This window comes from Hoplias malabaricus, chromosome 8, assembly GCF_029633855.1.
Source record: "Hoplias malabaricus isolate fHopMal1 chromosome 8, fHopMal1.hap1, whole genome shotgun sequence".
Classification (NCBI taxonomy): domain Eukaryota; kingdom Metazoa; phylum Chordata; class Actinopteri; order Characiformes; family Erythrinidae; genus Hoplias; species Hoplias malabaricus.
Genome location: NC_089807.1, coordinates 43,574,622 through 43,594,580, shown reverse-complemented (window position 1 = coordinate 43,594,580; position 19,959 = coordinate 43,574,622). Strand labels below are relative to the sequence as shown.

Below are 19,959 nucleotides of genomic sequence, written 5' to 3'. Positions count from 1 at the left end.
TTTATTGATGCTGGATAAATCTGGATCACACACACACACACCACTCTAAATCATCCTAAAGGTGCTGGATGGAGTTCCATCAGTCCAGAAAGTGCCATCCCACTGTTTCACAGCCCAATGCTGGAGGGTCAGTGGTAGGTATTGGACACAGTGACCAGAACCTCATGTGCAGCTGCTTCTTAGCCACATTCAGCTCCCATATCATATCATGATTTTGTATGCAAACTGTGTGCCTGTGGCAGTAATAACAAATTATAAGAGGCTGCGAACTTTAATGGGTTCTACAGACTTCACATTTTATTGCACACCTGACTCAGCTCATCAGCTCATTCCCCAGCTTCAACTGTGTGTGTTAGAGCAGAGAAAACACCACAGAGTTGGAGGCAAGATGGGGATTGGGAAGCCCTAGGCTACCTCGACTCATCATCCTGCCCCAACAGGTAGCCTCCCTCTCTCCCTCTTGTGCTCTCTCTCTCTCTCTCTCTCTCTCTCTCTCTCTCTCTCTCTCTCTCTCTCTCTCTCTCTCTCTCACGCCTGCGCACGCTTCTCGCGCGCTGGTTAAAAAGAAGGTGGAAAGTGCGAGCACCATGTGAGCGCACTGAAAGCGCTGCAGGAGGCAAACACGCTGCTGCTGCTGCCGCGAGTCCCGTGAGCGCTGAACCTGGGGGGATTGTATCTGCGCGAGGAAAGCACCGACCCTTCTGTTTTTCGCTGTTTTTCGCTTATCTTTAGGCCTGAATCATTATGAGCGAGCACGTTTTCGCTTGTGGCGTGCCATCCTGATAAGCTCGGGTCACTTTTTTTGCGCCTTTTGCAGCTTCACGTGGCTGATATTTGAGCCCACAGGACTGGAATAAAAAAAAAAAAAAGTCTGTTTTTTTTCCTAAACATTACTGGCATTTGCGATTTGGAAAAAAAAAACAGAGAGAGAGAGAGAGAGAGAGAGAGAGAGACTGCTCGGCAGCTGTTCTGAACTTATTCTGAAGAGGTCTAAGATTTTTTTTTCACCATGAGGCATGTGAAGTTCGTCCTGGTTCTGGCAGTGGCCGCGAACCTGTGGGAGTGCGGCGAGGCCCGACTGGGGGAGAAGGGAGAGCTGAGCCCGAGGAGGAGGAGATGCTACGACGGCAGTTTGCCCCGCCGCCTGAAGAAGAAAGAGCGCAAAGTGGCCGTGGAGGACGGCGTCGTGTGCGCAAGGCTTTACCCGCGAGTGTCCTGCTGCCCTATCCGCAGAGCGCCCTTCCAGAGCCTCCACCGGAGAGACACCCCGGTACGCCCTTAACATACACTCGGGGGTTCTAGGGGGTCGCACTACACAGATCAGGGAACGTGTGTTATGTCAGAAACCCTCAGGTTATCAGAACCAATGGAAATCACTCCATGTCATTTACACCTTTTCCATGCGCTCATTCTTCTCTAAAGAAGCGTTTAACACTCACGAAAAATGGAGATACGAGTTTTCTCATTAGTATTGGTTCTACAGAACCTAAGGCTCTAGATAAGCAGGTTCTGGGGGGACGGGTGATCCACTGTTACTGGACCTCATAGCAGTAGACTACAATGCGTGGTCAAACTTGTTGACCACATATGAGCTGTACGTAACTTCGCTCGTGCTCGTGGAGATAAACAAATGGCAGCTGAGCCTCCTCTTTGAAAGCACGCGGTATCACGAAGTTCGCCGAGTCCAGTGGGCTAGCCTGTTTCGTCGCGTGCATGGTGGCCGATCATTTCTTGCACGTGCCTTACTGTAACGCTAGTTTGTTTACAGGCGTGAATGTACGCTACAGAGTCGCGTGTAAAAGTTTGCTTGATCGCCCTGATGACGATGATGATGCGATACAAACACACGTAGAAGAGTTACACTGCATGGACAGTTGTATCATAAAAGCATGGCCATAGTGCTCTAAAACGTTTAGAAACGGCATGTATGAGTGTGTTCCTTGTGTTTAACGAGGATGCGTTAAAACCCACGTAGACAATCAAAGCGGGGGGGGGGGGGGGTGCCCAAACTTTTGCCTTCGACCGTGTGCACGGATGTAAACAGAGCTGCGTGGTGGCCAAGCCTCCTGTTAGCTGCTCGTGCAATCGTGCGCTATGGTGTAGCCGTGTTGAATTGAATGAGCTTTTTACTGTCGTTCATAGTGACCAGGCGTTTTCACGTGCTGTACTGTTGTCTGTTTATGGATGGAAGTATTGTAGTAGTAGCAGTAGTAGTAGTCGTACTACTACAAGTCCGCGTGGTGGGCGAATGCATGGTGGGGGCAGCCCTCCGCGTTTCAAAGAGCGTACAGCGAAGTTTTGCCCTCGTGCATGGAAGCCAAGAAGCCTCTTTGAATTGCTCGAGGTGGCTTGGATTTGGTACCTTTGCTCACGCGCATGTAACGTGTTGACCTTGCTGCTGTTGGTTCACTCTCTCACAGCAACGTGCTCGTGCACGGCGATTGCATAATAGAGCCGCACAAATGCACAGAGATGCCAATGAATGAAACGTTTCAACACTTTGATAATGTCTGCGGCATCAGGTCAAAGTGCACAGTGAAAGGGATGGTCAAGTTACTGGCCGTTACTACGTGTAGTCTACACGTGAGCTGTTATTATGTTACTATACGAGCTGTTTAAAGAGTGCATATTAAGTTTGGATTGAAGCACACTCTGGGTGAAGGTACAGGTGGGTGATATAATGATATTTTTTCGATATTGTGATACATTTTGCAGTTGTGAATAAACAGTACGCTTTTATGGGTGTGAACAATGTCAGTGTTTGTTACGTGTTTCAAAACAAACAAAAACAACATAGTTATGTGAAAGTCAATGTGTGTTATATCGTGTATTGCCGACTTGGAAACTGTCTTGAAAAACATCGCAATATATATTCTTCATATTTCCCAGCCCTGTAAGATTCACACGTCGAGCAAATAAAAACAGCCCCTATAGTGAATGCCAGAGGTGCCTCTTTTCTCATGTAAACTGCCTCGGCCATCAACATATGTGGCTGGGTGGCATTGCGCTTTGGATTGTGACAAAAAGCCATATTGCATCATTTAATTTGCTCAAGTCATGCAAATGGGAGCGAGTCTGAATGGAACAAAAAAGGAGTCGACGTCTCCTCCTCCCTGCTACACTGCCCACACACGGAGTCTTTTTAACTTATGGCAAAAGAATAACAACAACACCATTGTGTTTGTTAGTTTCACTAATGGGTGAAGCTGGAGAACATCACTCTCCCAAGTCCTCGGCCCTGTCCAAGTGTTAATGTCGTGGTGAGAGTGTGTGTCCTGTTCCCCCACCCCCTTCCAAAACTTACACTTATTCCCAGAGGGCCAGGAGTGTTTTGCTTAAGCTGTTAAACACTCGCTTGAGTCGTGTTGGTTCCTTTGGAGGGGTGGGGATTGAGGGGTGATGGTGTAGTTTCCAGGTTAAATTGGGATTCCACTACAAGACCCTGATTTGTTCTGCGACTGTATCTTATTAACGTTGTACTAATGCTATAGTCATGGATCCACAGTTTCCACACTCCTGCTTATCCAAGCATGGCATGACGCAATGCGACTCCCACCCTCCTGGTTGAGTCTTATGGCGTGACCTTGTGAGGCTTCGACGATCTCCATTGTCTGAGGGTGAATGACAAGCAATTGTTTTCAAGTGTGTCTTTGTGCGTTTATATGTTTGTTCTGGCAATTTCACTGACAAAGGGAATTGCGCAAGTCTAAATAAGTCAAGCTACCAGCTGCTAACACATATCCCACTGATCAGTGACGGTGAGTCTTGATTAAAAAAAGAAAGTGAGAGACAAAAATGTAAGGGAATGCAATGATAAACAGCTGTGTCTCCAAATGTAGGCCATGTGTTAATTAATAAATTTACGTCATTGAGGAATTCTTGATCTAATGGAAGAATTCAGCATCGTGTTTGGTTACACATAGAAACATGACAACTTCAAGGTCCTCTGTGGACTCAAACTCTTGTATATGGCTCTTCACAGCATTTGTTTTTGGCGCTGTGTAGCAATGGGTGTTGGTAAAGAGTGTACCTTAAATGCATCTTGTTCTCCTTGTCATAAACAAGTATGTTTTAATATTAATGTTCATACCAACGTATGTGAGCTGGCTTTAGTCTCCTTTGGGTAATGGAGTTAATAACGTTTATGCATCATACGTCTCCTGGAGTTATGTACGACTTCAAAAAGCTCTGTGTACTAAAGGTTTTGCACCACTTTTTGGGATCCGCTGAAACATATACAGTCCTCGGGGTTTTTTCCCTCTAACGCAACAAACAAAAGTCCTCTTGTTTGTGGTGTGGGTGATGGCATCACTGGAGCCCATCCCAGCAGCATATGGGCACAGGGCATGGTTGAGAGCACACAAATGCTCCTCTCCGTGGACCATGTGCCAGTCCATGGCTTGCTAAACCAATGGGCAATTTAGGGCAGGAGGGTAGGCACTCAGAAAGGGTGGAGAACCAACCGAGAGCATCAAACTGAAGGGAGGAGTACTCGAAAGGCTTCTTAGTAAAAGTCTGATCCTATTGGGTTTTGGATTGGCTTTGGGCCTGACTTTTCTCATTAGCAGTAACAGTTTCACCACTTAAAATACCAAGCTCATGAAAGTGTCAAGCTTATTTTTAAGGAGATACAGGGACTACTTTGAAAACTGGGAAATGGAGTTATACATAAATTTCCATACATCTGTGCACTACATTAACTGAATAATGTGTTTATTACATATTCAAAAGTGTCCCTTATATGGACTGTGAATCATATATTAAAGTAAATGACCCATCATCATAGTTTTAACCAAGTGGACTACAATTACGTTCATGAATGTGTGATCAAAAGTTTACAAAAGGTCTTAATTGTCTTTTAGCAAACATTTAGTAATTCATTCATTGTCTGTAACGCCTTCTCAGGGTCGCGGTGGGTCCCGGGATAATTAGGTACAAGGAACACACCCTGGAGGGGGCGCCAGTCATTCAGAGGGCAACACACACATTCACTCACACACTCACACCTATGGATACTTTTGAGTCACCAAGCCACCTACCAAGGTTTGTTTTTGGACAGTGGGAGGAAGCCAGAGCACCTGGAGGAAACCCATGCAGACACAGGGAGAACACACCACACTCCTCACAGACAGTCACCCGGAGGAAACCCATGCGGACACAGGGAGAACACACCACACTCCTCACAGACAGTCACCCGGAGGAAACCCACGCAGACACAGAGAGAACACAACACACTCCTCACAGACAGTCACCCAGAGGAAACCCACGCAGACACAGGGAGAACACACCACACTCCTCACAGACAGTCACCCGGAGGAAACCGACGCAGACACAGAGAGAACACACCACACTCCTCACAGACAGCCACATTTTGATCTAATGCCAGGTAGAATTAATTTGTGTGTTGTGTGACAAAAGTAAAGGTATGAATCCACACGCACTTCATCCAGTATTTGGTTTGTGTTGCGGGTGCATTTTCAGTTATTTACACTAGTTTTCCAATCAGGACGGAATAAAATTAAGGAGAAATCGAAGCTTCCATTTGGCTGTTACTACTGATTTCAGATATGTGACTTATTTTCGCCCGTTCTCTAAAGTAAAACTCTCCGTGATCCTGGGTCTATAGATTCCTGTTGGGGGTAGTCCACAGACCCCACTGCTGTAATTGGCTTGGACAGACTGCTAATTTGTTGATACCAGCGGTGGAATGATGTGCCTGTCTATCTCTAAATTGATGTTTACACACGGACCTCACACAGAGCTGGCGAGTGTGTACCAGGCGGCTGCTGCTGGGCCACAGGCGCACGCCTGCCGGGGGGAGGCCCATTACACCCTTGTTTTATTACAGCTAATTTGTTACGTAAATAAGCCTGCTAATTTTCTCAGCCCAGATCTGTTTGCTTACATTTGTTTGGTAACGTTTCGCTTATGCTCGCTTTGCTCCATTTCAGTCTGCTTCGTTAATTTTTTGGCACGGAACGAAGGCAGCATTTGAGGTGTAATTGCAGGTTAACTGTTTGTGAATCTCTACTAATGAATCTTGAAGTCAAATCAGCTCAACTGGCGTAAGATGTTTAAATGCTGTACGGCCCCAGAATTAATGTAAACATTAAAACTCCCAAACCGCACCTGCAAATCCTTGTTCTCTTCCAAATGTATTAGTCATTTCAGTGTAGCAAATCAACCCTCAAATCTAGCCAGGAAAAGCGAAGAGGGATTCACTATTGGGAATAAGGGCGGCAACTGGCAGTAATAATGTTTTTTTTATATTAACTAATTTGATTAATCAACGTATTATATCTATTTTTATTTATTTATTTATTTGTTCCTCTTGTTTTCTGCTGCTACTGTTTAATATTCAAAATGTACAATAAATTACTTATACATTTATAGTATTACAAAAAAGCTATATCGCCCCCTTCAGTTCCTGGAGTGTATTACAATTTTGACTTGTCATGACGTACGGACATTACACGTTTCTTTATACCTCGTCTGAGTTTTGCTTCCCCCAAGGGACATCATCCAGTTTGATAGTGGTTTAATTGTTGCAGCCCTAACGTGAACTATACCTCTCACTGAGCAGTAAAATCTTCTCTTCCCTTAGTTCAGCAAAACCGGCAAATCCCGCAAAACCCTGGTTTCATGCTCCGGAGTGAAGTGAATGCACTATTTAAACCATAGCACTGCGTTAGTCCAGTGTAGAGGAATACAGTTTACACACAGTCTGTCAAACCAAGTCTGAACCAATAAACCCAAAATGAACTCAGGAGTGAAGTTTCTTTGGCAATACCACTGCGATTATATTAACCTCTTCCTGCCTGTTCTCCTCAGATATTTTCCAGCAATAATACAGAGTGTTCCAGGATGCTGCAGGAGATAAAGTGTGCTCGCTGCTCTCCTAACGCCCAGATGCTCTTCCGTTCTCCAGAAGAGGAGTCCGCTCGACACCGTGAGCCCGATCTGCCTCGCTTCTGTCCCGACTACTGCCGAGATTTCTACTACACCTGCAGGGGACACGTACCAGGTAACAAACAGTGTGTAGGCACACAAACACACACATGCGGTTTAAAGACTGTGTCATATTTGAGAGTGTTGTTTTAAGTACCCTTAAGTAACTATCAAAAACACATTACTTTTCGTTTTCACTGGACTTTTTCAATAATATAATCCTCCCTGGTTTCCTGAGAGTAGTCTTTTTTTTAGTATAAATAGCAGGTTTTTGCCTAAATTTCCCTTAACAACCTGTTCCTGAGAGCCGTGTGAGATCTGACGCTGCAAATTTATTTTGGAATCAGTCTTTTGTAACCACTTCCCAAAACCAGATTTCCATGTTTATACTTGTGTAATGAACAGTTAAGAATGCAAAGTGTATTACAGAAGCCAGCCTTTTCCTCACAGTGAATACATGTACATTTATAGCATCATTTCTCAGTCCAAAGCCTTGGGGAAAAGACGTCAGATCCAAGCCCTTTGCAAATGTTTGATTAAAACCGTAGTAAAGGTTACAATACAGGGATTACCATTCCAGAGATGCTACGCAAAAGACACTGTGCCATGGTGTTGCCTTATTGCCTTATCCCGTAGTACCGGCCACTGCTGTTTATGGGTCATGACTCACACTACGCACACACTCTCACACAAATATGGAGCTGGAGGCTTTTGGCAAACATTAACAAAGCTGAGTGATTAATTAGTCAACAGTTAAGCTCTGGCATTCAGGGCCTATTGCTTGCCCCTGCCCCCCACCCCTCCCTACAATACCATCCCACACAATGCTATTGGAAACGTTCTCTGCGCTCCTCCAGCACCAGGCACACTGCAGTTCAGCCGCTGTGCTGGAAGGATTAGTGGAATTTTGGTACAACTTTAAATGTGGTGAAAGCCTCTTAACCAGTCCTAAGATTTGAGAAAAGATGTGTCGAATATAAATATAAATATATAATTATGCATTCAATTCAATTATATAAATATAAATAAAATACAAAAAAGGCAGCATCAAATATATATTCAAATTCAAACATACGTTGGTTTGGCTGAGCTTTAAAATGCTTGACACATGCCTCATAAGAATTCAATTATTTTGCCACCATGTTGCTTTTATAAACCACTGAGTGCATTTATAGATGAGGGAAATGTAACATCTTCAGTTCAGGGCCTCATGAACACACCCTGGATGGGGCATCAGTCACTCACACATTCACTCACACCTATGGGCACTTTTGAGTCGCCAAGAGCCAAAATAAATCAATATTATCCAACGAACGGAGAAGGAATAGAGCCATATCCTCATCTCGATTCATGCTTTTCAACGTTTGGAGTTCTGTACATTGTCTAAAAAAACCCAGATGCCTTTTCCGTGCCATGAGAGAATGACAGTATTTTGTTTCACTCGAGACTGGAGAACAGCGAATTGTGAGGAAACATCTTTAAACATTTTAAGGTTTGACATAAGCCCATGCTCAAAAAATCCAGATGTACTGTATATTTCACTGGGAACGACGGAATAGACCAAACCACAGATTAATACACAAAGTACTATTGCGCAAACCTAATAGTGGAACCGCAAATTCGATGGGGGGCGCACTTTTATCTTGCCACTTTGAGCTAAACCAAGTGGCGCTCACACACACACACCCTCACATCCCAGCTGTCAGACACACACCTCAACACATATGAGTGGACACACCCCAAACAAAGCTCCACAATCTGGAGCTGTGAATGAATGGTTTCATGACCAGTTTCTTCCCCATGCTTCTTTGGCAAGTCTCAGGGTTTACGTCAGTGGCGCTCACCATGATGTGTTTGTGTGTGTGTGTTTGTACGTGTTTGTGTGTACGTGTGTGTGTGTATGGTCTAGACATGACGGACACTGACACCTTGCCCCACCAGGAGAACACACACACACACACACACACACACACACTCTCTCTCTCTCTCCCTGAGTGATGCAGCGGAAAATGCCAGCTGTTTAAGGCCTGCTCACATCATCAGTTTGTTTTTCTTGGTGGTACATTCAAAAAAACACAAACAACACAGACCTGCTGCTGGGCAGCAATGGAAAAAAGTCACTAAGGAAGAAGCGGGGTGGGAGGTGGGGGTTATATCGTGGGTTTATGTTTTCTCCATAGCATGAATGACATCAGGAACAAACTTCCTCTGTTTGCCTGGGCGGGTCACTGCACAGGGCCACAACTGTCACTGTTTGGTGCATTCCATCAGATGGAATGGTATGCGCGAGCCGGCTGCCGGGCCAAAACCTCTTCCTATCTGTGTAGGCATAACAGATTAGATGGAGGAGATATGCAAACAGGCAACAGTCTCCAGAACCCAGGCCACACACGCACAAGTAAATCAAACACCCCAAACATACAATCTACACAACGTCTCAAGTCTCCCTCTAAACCTGACTTCTGCAGAAAACAAACTGAAGAATGATCAGAAAGGAAAGGTAAAAGAGAAAAGAGAGGATGGAGGGGGGGAGGAAGAGGACCAAAGAGTACAGGAGAGGATGAGAGAGCAAGAGAAAGAGAAAGAGAAATGAGAAAAGGAGTGGGGGGGTGGATGAAAAAGGACAGAACAGAGAGCATGCGGAAAAGAGAGTGTAGGAGAATTAGTGATTAAAAAAGAAGGAAAGAAAAAATAAATAAATAATAACAGTAAAAGAGGGAGTGATAAGGAGAGACCTGGAGGATGAGACTGAATAAGAGAGAGAAAGAGAGAGAGATGCCTGAAAGCATTCATGAGAGAACAGGATTCCAGGCCAAAAAGCCTCAGCTTTCCTTCTCCACCACCCCACCACCTCTCCCCCGCCTCCAAAATCAGCATATGTGGTGACGAATGACACATTTATTTTTCTACAAAGGTTGTGTATATGTAAAACTGCTGAAGTGCATCAAGATGTCAAGTACTTTGGGTGGCCACCCAGGTTGCTTTGGAAGATAACCAGATGGAAGTATAACCATAGCGCTGGGGATGTGGACAGTCTCTCTCTCTCTCTCTCTCTCTCTCTCTCTCTCTCTCTCTCTCTCTCTCTCTCTCTCTCTCTCCCCCCCCCTCCCTGTGGAACACAATAACACCACAATGTATTGTGGAGAGACACACAGGCAATTTTGCCATATATTTAGATATGTTCTTTACCATAATTTGCCCAGAATATGACATTTTTCATGTATTTAAATGTTTTTGAATGTTTCTAAAGTTACGGCCCTTATTCAAGAAACCAAAACAAAACTGTTCTCACTATTAACACAGTTTTAAACCCTTTTTGCTACAGAGGCTGCTCCTGCTTTTGAAATAAAGTTGTAATATCATTCAAACCTTTGTATACAACTTTATTTTTACTACAGCTTTAGTCTCGCAGAGGTTTACCATTTATTACTTCAATATCCCCACATTAATGATCAGATTAGGAGGAGTTAAAGACTATGGTTTTGTAATATGACCAGTTTATTAACAATTCAAACAACTAATTATCGTTTATTTTAATCTCAGATCTCAACGCATACACTTGTCAATAATGTTTCATATACTCTTACACACTAAAGTGTCTCATATACTCAGTATAAAAATGATCTGTAATAAAACAAAAATCTAAAATGCGTCCAACAATAAATGCAGCAAGGGCTTTTTAAAGTTGTAAAAGAAAACGTTGTAGCTTTCAAAAAGTACCTATCTATCTATCAGCAAAGCCATATTTTCAAATTTCATAGTTCATACATTCATTCATTATCTGTAACCCTTATCCAGTTCAGGGTCACGGTGGGTCCAGAGTCTACCTGGAATCATTGGGCACAAGGCGGGAATACACCCTGGAGGGGGCGCCAGTCCTTCACAGGGCAACACACACACTCACACATTCACTCACACACTCACACCTACGGACACATTTAAGTCGCCAATCTACCTACCAACATGTGTGTTTGGACTGTGGGAGGAAACCGGGGCACCCAGAGGAAACCCACGCAGACACAGGGAGAACACACCACACTCCTCACAGACAGTCACCCGGAGGAAACCCACGCAGACACAGAGAGAACACACCACACTCCTCACAGACAGTCACCCGGAGGAAACCCACGCAGACACAGAGAGAACACACCACACTCCTCACAGACAGTCACCCGGAGGAAACCCACGCAGACACAGAGAGAACACACCACACTCCTCACAGACAGTCACCCGGAGGAAACCCACGCAGACACAGGGAGAACACACCACACTCCTCACAGACAGTCACCCGGAGGAAACCCAAGCAGACACAGAGAGAACACACCACACTCCTCACAGACAGTCACCTGGAGGAAACCCACGCAGACACAAGGAGAACACACCACACTCCTCACAGACAGTCACCTGGAGGAAACCCACGCAGACACAGAGAGAACACACCACACTCCTCACAGACAGTCACCCGGAGCAGGACTCGAACCTACAGGTCCCTGGAGCTGTGTGACTGAGACACTACCTGCTACGCCACTCCTCACCCTAGTTTTTATATATATACAGATTAAGGACAGCTTTGTTGTGTCCCCAAACCTTTGACCAACACTCAAAAGGCATTTCTTGCTTCACTCCCCTCACACCCCTATGACGCACATTAAATTTGAGACCTTATTCTCCACTCACACACCAGCAGCAGGCCCAAGATAACCACTATGGCTTGTGCGTGGGTGGCATGGCTGTGTAGGGGTGTGTGTGTTTGATCTCTCTGTTGTGTTTAGATGTTTGGGGATATCCTATCACCTCTGTTGTTGGTGTGGTCACCCCCACCACCAGCACACACACACACACCCGCTCCTCAGGCTGTGTGGAGGGCCTTGGCGAAGATGAAAGCAAGGAGAGAAGTGTGTTTGTGTTTCTATCACTGCTGTGTTTGCTGTCCCCCCCAGGAGGGTTTAGCTTAGAGGAAACCATATCAGCCTGGTTGTTTTTAGGCCACTGTGGGGCTGCTAACAATACTCATGCAGGGCCATTTTCTCCCAGAAGTCCATCCGCTGCCTTGCAAGCAGCCCTCATAATGCGGGCCATTGCCACAAAAGCCTGTTAGTAGAGTTACAGTGTGTTTTCCCCCCCACATCTTGATCTGAGTCTTTTAACATTGAGGTCCTCTGTTTATTATTGAAGTGTTAGCAGTGTACCGAATGTGTCTGGATGCCACCCTGATACGTGCTTACATTTGTTGGCAGCAGATCATTTAGGTCCACAATAGGTGCACCGTACAAACTACAGAATTCACTAATTGAAAACTGTGTCTACAAACATTTGGACATGATATTTAATTTGGCTCACAGTGCTCTGTTCAGATCACAGTTAGCTTTACCAAGCACCACACTGACAGTTTTTATTATTCACACCTCCTTATTGCCCCACATTCTGGGCCTTTTAACATCTGGGGAGATTTATGCTGGCTGTTAATAGAGAAACAAATAAGGGTGTTTTCCCTCAAAACAAATCTAATCTGCGATAATCAATCAAACCTGGGTGTGCATTCATCATTTATTTGGGCTTGACCTACACGTTCCAGCTGAAAAAATGTGCTGGAGTGTTTGGCACGCATGCTCACGTTTGATAAAACGCACCATAACAACAACTCTCACAATAACATTTCCACACAAAGAACGCACAACTGAAGGGTGTCACATAATCACACAGCTGGGGTTATTTTCTGAGTCCAGAACAGATCTTTTCTATCTGTGATGGCCATCAACCTACTGCTCAGAGGTCATAGGTTCAGGGGATTACGGAGAGCAGTTTGGTTCTCATTTGTAAAGTGAGCAACAACAACATTTCATAGTGTCCCACCGATGCACCATAACCACAGATGGGCTTTAGCTCAAGCCTGTGGTGAAGTGTCTGGAGTTGTGTGAGCTTGCCTGGGGAACAGCTTTAACTACGGGAGATTCAGCTGGGTTTGGAGGCGATTACATCATCCTCTTGTGGTGTGTGTGTTTGTGTGTGTGTGTGTGTGTGTGTGTGTGTTTATATCAGGCTGAGCACAGTTGTCTGTCTGTCTGTGTTTTGATAGAGCTGTTCCAAGCCGACGTGGACGAGTTCTGCCAGTACTACGGGAGGAGGGACGGGGGGCTGTGCTTTCCCGATTTCCACCAAAAGCTCCCCCGGGCCCAGGACTCCAACTACCTGGGAGATGAGAGAATAGAAGCACTCAACAGGTATGTGTATGCTTTTTCATTGCTTTGACATATGGTTTCCCTTTTTCAGTGGCGAACAAAAACAGCTAAATGTGAAAAATTCCTATATTTAGCAGTTGTTTGTTAAAATCTGTAAATGCTGTTCCTCTCTGGTCTTGTGGGGACATGTGTGTGATTTCTCTGCTCAGATTTGTTCTCATTATGAGAACCTAAAGTACATTTACATTATTAGTCTCAGTTAATTGAAATCAGATTGTTGCCTTTATGTGAAATCCAGTATTTTCAATTCAGATTGGAGTCACATTAATATCGGGTCCTATATCAGATATGTATTTGTGGGCGTGTGATATGAATGTGAATGGTCAGATTAGTTTTTACGCATTTTCACTGGCAGCAACATACAGGCTCAAATGGCCCCATGCGTCCTACATAGTGCACAGTGCGAGTGATAAAACTATGGCTTTGGCACCAAAATAATGCACTGATTGATAGAAAATGATTGGTCAGTGCGATTGTGCTGAATATAAATGGACGTGTGTTAGACATAGTGTGCAGTACTTGGGCGTGGAGGCCAGTGTTTTAACGGCCTACGTTGTGCACTACACAGGGCTTAGGGACCCATTTGGGATGTAGTTGCACAAACGAATCAATGACAGATTGATTCACATTACAGACACAGCTCAAAATTAGGAATTGGTTATTGGTGTTATGTAAGAAGTTTGCGCCCAAACTTCTCCCCTCAGGATCTCACTCCCAGCTCCACCTCGTCTCCACCCTTTCTCTTGTGTTCATAAGGGGTCCCTATTTTCGCCCTCAGGTGTGTGCTTCTAAATGAAACCTGTAATGTGAGCGTAGCGTAATTATTACATATAAAATTTAGTTTGATAAGCTTAGTATGTGGAATCTATCATTTCCAAAATTCAGTCCCAGTCAGTGGTGTGTAACAGCAGGTAATGTGCTATATTCCAACACTCCAACATTAAACCAGTAGCTCAATCTTAACTGCTGTATAATTTTACAAAATCCTATGTTTCTATGTTTTTTAAAAAAAAATACTTATATCATCAGGTTATGGCTATACAAAAAAAAATACACCAATGCTAAATGAATTTTGACAGTCTTCCCTCTTGACTGAGGACTGAACAACCCCTTACAGTACTCATACAGCCATTAATTCAGCACGGACGTTTTAAATGTGTCCTTTCGAAAAGCCATCGATGGCTGCTTCTGGACGAAAGCAGAGGTCACTAGAGACATGACATGCATGAATGACCTTATGCGTCAGAATATTCCTGCATGTGCTTGTGGCCTGGCCCACTGCCCCCCTTCCCATGGCTGAGTTCCGTGTGTTTGTCCAGTGTGGGTTCAGCCAGGTTTAAGGGCACAAAGAAACTGCTTATACTGCTGCTGCTCTGATCTAGACCAGTTGACTTTAAGCTTTTGTGAAAAGACATGATCAGGGACGCTCTTTGGAATCAGCTGCCTCAGCTGATACAACCAGAGGAGCGACACTCACCGTGTTTGTCTTTAGAACAAGGCTTTGAAACAGCCAGAGGGTAAAGACCCTGTCGGTTCAGTGGGGACGTTGGTGCACTGAGCTCCACAGGTTCTGTTGGTTTCTGAATGCCTAAACAATGTTGCGCAAGTAATCTGCGGATGGGTTTTTTCAAATAACGATGCAATGATTTGGTTACTCATATGAAGTAGCCAATAAAATATGTTATTCCAATATAACAGGCTGTAGAACCAGTATTTTATGGCAGATGTTTAGTTATTTTCTCTAATATGTTAAGCCTTGCATGGGATAGTTACATAAAGGAAGTTTCAGCAGGTGCAATAACACATTTAGACTTGCATTTGACAGGCCCAACTGCCTTCAAGATTCTGCTGTGCATTCGAAAAAAGGTCCTGGGCCCTCAGCCATTTTAAGCTATTTATTATAACTTCCAATTAGGCACACCAGAGTGCAGACCTGCTGTGTGTCGTAGTTAGCAAAGAACCGATACATTATACGTCCACAGGTTTATAGACAACTCTTCAAAAGTGTGATTATTGTTCTACCGTAAGGTGCACCAGTTGCTGCCACAGATGTTAAAATAAGCACAGACTCTGTATAATCTCTGTAGAAAAGTCTTGCCAACAGAATGACACGCTTTGGACCAGCCACACATAAACTTAACGCTCAATGCCAAGCGTCAGCTAGAGGGTTAGGCTTCCAAGTTGAAGATCAATGAAGTGATGGAGCTCCATCCAATATCTCTGAAATGAGTTGGAGTGTCATTTGACACCCAAAACGAATCATTCAGCATCCCATATCCATCTGCTCTCACTAGAAAACATTTCAGAGTCTGCCAAAACCTTCAAACAGCACCTGTGCTACTGATGACTACACAAAGTGTTATATTTATGGTGTCCTTTTTTCATCTATGTCAAGTATGACTTGTGGTTAATGGAGCATTCATTGCACAGTTTGAGCGCTGCCCAATGTCAGCCCTAAACAAACTTTAGCACTCTGATTTTCAGTGTCCTTCCTAAACACCCAGTCATGCTCTACTTAAATATGTAAATAAATACAGTGTATTTACCAGCGTTACATAGCAGTTAATCTTGCAGCAGATGTTTTTTTGTTTATTTAAGTTAGATTTTTCAAATTTTATTTCAATTAGATATTGCCACTCTTTTATTTTTCATTTTTAAATCCTTTGTTGGGAACAAATGCTAATTGGAGTACTTTCCTCATCAGGAAGCACAAGCATAATTGCTACTGTGCTCAGGAGATTGTGAGTGGGCTCCGACACCCTGTGGCTGTTGTAAACTGCGGTGATGGATCGCAGCGGCTTTTCATCCTGGAAAAGGAAGGTTTCATCCGCATTCTCACCCACGATATGGAGCTCCTCAAGGAGCCTTTTCTGGACATCCATAAACTGGTGCAGACGGGGATCAAGGTAAGGCCTTGTAATTCTGGGTGAAATACAGAGTATACGGTCATGGCCTAAAGTGTTGGCACCCCTGAAACCGTGTGGTCCAGATTGTTAAGAGGTGTAAGAAGCTGGATGATGGTTATAGGAAGCGATTGATTTCAGTTATTGGTTCCAAAAGGGTGTGCAACCAAATGGTAATTTGAGGGTGCCAATAATTTTTTCTGGCCCATTTTTGGACATTTTCATAAAATATATATCAATTTGGGCTTTTCTCTGTTTTTTTTCTGTTAATCCAATACACACAAAGGAAAAAACATGTTTAATTGCAATCATTTTCCAGGAGAAATACTTTTCAAGGGTGCCAACACTTTTGGCCATGGCTGTTTGTTATAAATAAATATAGTTATATGTAACAAATGTGATATGAGAAAGCAAGGCAAACACACAGATAGAAATGTAAGGGTGTATTTATTTGATTATTCATGTTCCCTGGGTCCAAACCAAACAATAAAATGGATGCATTACATTTTAGACCTTGTTTGCTTAACGTTCACACTGAAAGTTTTATATTCAAAACAAAATTATATATAGGCAGAACAATGCACCACACCGGGCTTAATGCACTTACTGGGGTTGTGTATACCTGGTGGTAACTGGAAACACAACAAGAAATAAAGTGGATTGAGCAATTAAAACAGCACCATATTCTCTTGGCTCCAGGTTTGTCCTCTGATCATTGTTTGTTGTCCTCTGCTCATTGTTTGCTGTCTCTCCCAGCATGTTGAGTGTTGCATTGTTTTCGTTCATTTAGAAGCCTTTGGTTGGTATGGTGTTCATACTTCAAACAAATCGCACCAGAGTTTGTTTAGAAATGGACCGAGACCCACCCGATAAGGTGGTCTTGGTCCACTTGTTTGGTGCACACCAGAGTTTAAAACTTTACATTTATAGCATTTAGCAGATGCTCATATCCAAAGCGACTAGTGAACACTTAGTGTTCAGAGAGAATGTGTATCCTACCTAGTACAAATTCCCTCTGTGCTTGTTCTGACTAGGGCCAATGCCGATACCTAGAAAGAACTAAACATAGTAGGTGAAATACAACACAATCTAATCAGTGCTCAAACCTAGAAGGAAAATCTAGTCAGTGCTGATACCAAACTTAGGACAGTAATCACAACAGGGTTTGTTTTAATCAAACCAAAGCTGACAAGTATAAACACCCTTAGTCAAGGTTCACTTATATTAATTAAACAAATAACAAGTGCATCAAGAGACTTTACACAGAGAGGCTATCACTGCAGTAATGAACGATTTCTAAAGACAGTCTAGACTGATTGAGGACAGGGCAGAGCAGATTTGCAGCCAGTAGAACAATTAGATTAACATAAAGTTTGTAATCATTGTTTGACACTGGGATGGTTTGCAGACTGGAGCAGGCTTGTTTTTTGTGATATGATGATGACTCATTAGCTTGCCGGCCTGAGTGGCCAGTGCAGATTTTTATATCTGTCTGTCTCTGGTGAAAGGACATTCCTCTGGCTGTTGCTTGGTGTTGCCAGCAGAGCCTTTGTGGTAGAAGTAAACACACGTATTGAGTGTCAGGCACAGTCATAATGAACGGTTTGAGGAGAGTGGAGGGAAGAGCTGCCTCTTACACACACACACACACACATGTAGTTTCACTCCAGACAGGAAGCCGTGGACATGTCTGTACTTCTGAGGGGGAATTAGCACCTATCTGACATCCATCCAGCCCGGCCTCCCACCATCAGGGAAGTCTGACTTCCAGAAAACAGGAGGCCACCACTCACCCTGAAAGATATGCTGCTTTTTTCAGTTTGCTTTGGCACTTCCACAGAAGAGCACAGAAGGTCTCCCACAGAAATGAACCTTAAAGAAACACAATCGCTACACGCACAGATCCCCTGCACCTTTTTACCTTGCACCTTTCCCGAGGCCCTAATTGAGAAGGATATCTGAGCTTGGATGTACACTACAGAGGTGCAGCAATGTGTAGTTGTGCTCTATAAACATGACATGTGGTTTCGTGCAGTCATGCGCACTGCCAGTCCAGGCAACTTTATCTGCTTGTTTGTGCAGAGTCGGACGTATGAGCCTGAAATGGACCCACATGTTTGTGAAAAAATCCTCCTGTACATTTCCAGCTGTTGAATTAGCCTGTGCACATGTGTCGGTGGCAGCGATGGCGTGTGCCATTGCGGATGTTTATCCATCCACTTGGCAAATGCAGCATATTTGTGTTCGTAAGAGTTTATTTGGGAAAGTGTCTGAAGATGTCTGCATTGTGCAGGAAGTTTACGTACTTTGCAGGATTCTTTTTTGTTGTTGTTGTTGTTGTATTTTTAAATTTGTCCTAGGCAGAAGTAGCGATTACAAAGTTCCTTGTTTCAGACATGCAAAAGCTCCATCGGGGAGGCCTTGGGGGCCTTATCAAAATGAAACATAATTGGCTGCAGATAAAACAAACATTATGACAATTTAGGGAGTCTCGATCCCAGGAGCCCTATTCTGTGAAGTTTTGGCCGTTATCGACAGAGCTGCACGGAGCTTGCGTGTTTACGCGAAGCATCAACAGGACATTACTCCCTTTGTGTCCGTGGTTGGGCCCCGGCCCCCTCAGGGACCTGGTTTGGGCACTAGGAGGTCGATAGTGTTTTATCACGACTTTGATTCTAATGTTCTATGTCTCCTTGGGCTCTCGATTCCCCCACTGCCAATTAACCCGACCTGCTCGGAAACAATGCACCGTCTGCCGGAGGGAGGTTCCCTGTGCACCGTGGGTGTTCTCTGATGAAACCCTATCTCCTGTCTCTCTTCACACACGCACATTTCCCCCTGTCATCATCTCTTAGGCTGCAATGTTATGTTTTTCAAATTGCTGGCATAGTTCACATATTCTAGTGGCTCCTAGCACCCAGCTATTTTGGTAGTTTCCTGGCTGTAACACACCTGATCTAGCTAATCAGCAAATTAATAACCACTCCTGAAATGAGTTTGTGGTCGGGGTGGGGGCTGTTAGAGCAAGGAAAACAATGAAATATTCAGGGTAGGAATATTCCAGCACCTGGAACATGGACCACCAGAGGTCTGTATGCTGACTCAGGACTCGACTGAGATTCAGATTTGTGACATGTCAGTTTCAGCCTCTAAACAGTGCATTTACTCTATGTAGTGTCTCAGGACTACACTAAGGATGATTTTAATTAGATTTTTAAGGAAAAGTACTACTTTATTACTTTAGTTTGGGGCCATCCTGCTGAGCTTGTGAACAGTGAGAACAGCAGAGAAAAGTAGCCAAAGTGCCTTGAGTCGTGCTGGCCAAAGCCCAAGAAACCAGCTTTCCTCTTTTTCTTTCCTTGTGATTTACTTCACAATTCAGTTTCCTGTTTTCCATTTTCCCATTTCAATATGAAAAGGTCAACAGACCTATTTGGTTCACTGGTCTTTTACCCAGTGCACCATTGAGGACAAAATAACATGTTGCAACTGACCCTGTCCAGCTCCACTGAGCAATGACAATTTATTTGAGGCTCTGTGTCTTTTCTGGACGCACCACAGGATTATGGTATTTTTGATTCCAGCTGGTTCCAGACTCTGTTCATGTTAGCAGAAATGCATTGAACATTTCCAAATTAAGTTTATGAACATGAACCGAACCCGTTTCATGTTGGTGGAAAAGGGCTAACAGTGACTCTCTGAGTACCACTGATCTAGATACTAATTTGAAGTGACATAACTGTTACTGTCCACCTTCGATAACAACCTCAAGCTTGTCCATTTCTACCTCCTCATAATCATTAATCTCATTGACCGTTATGGCATTGTTTTCTCTCACTATATATATTATAATCATGCTCCTGAAATGA

The 19,959-nt window shown here is 43.9% G+C and overlaps 1 protein-coding gene across 1 annotated transcript in view; it reads left to right on the top strand.

Moving 5' to 3' along the window:
• Positions 1-642: 642 nt before the first annotated feature.
• Positions 643-19,959, top strand: part of hhip (hedgehog interacting protein) — a 40,807-nt gene continuing 21,490 nt past the window's right edge. Inside the window, exons 1-4 of the mRNA XM_066679073.1 lie at positions 643-1,270; positions 6,832-7,024; positions 13,025-13,169; positions 15,892-16,093. Of these exons, the coding sequence (XP_066535170.1) occupies positions 1,010-1,270; positions 6,832-7,024; positions 13,025-13,169; positions 15,892-16,093 (801 nt within the window). The 5' untranslated portion in view covers positions 643-1,009. The remainder of the gene's footprint in view (positions 1,271-6,831; positions 7,025-13,024; positions 13,170-15,891; positions 16,094-19,959) is intronic.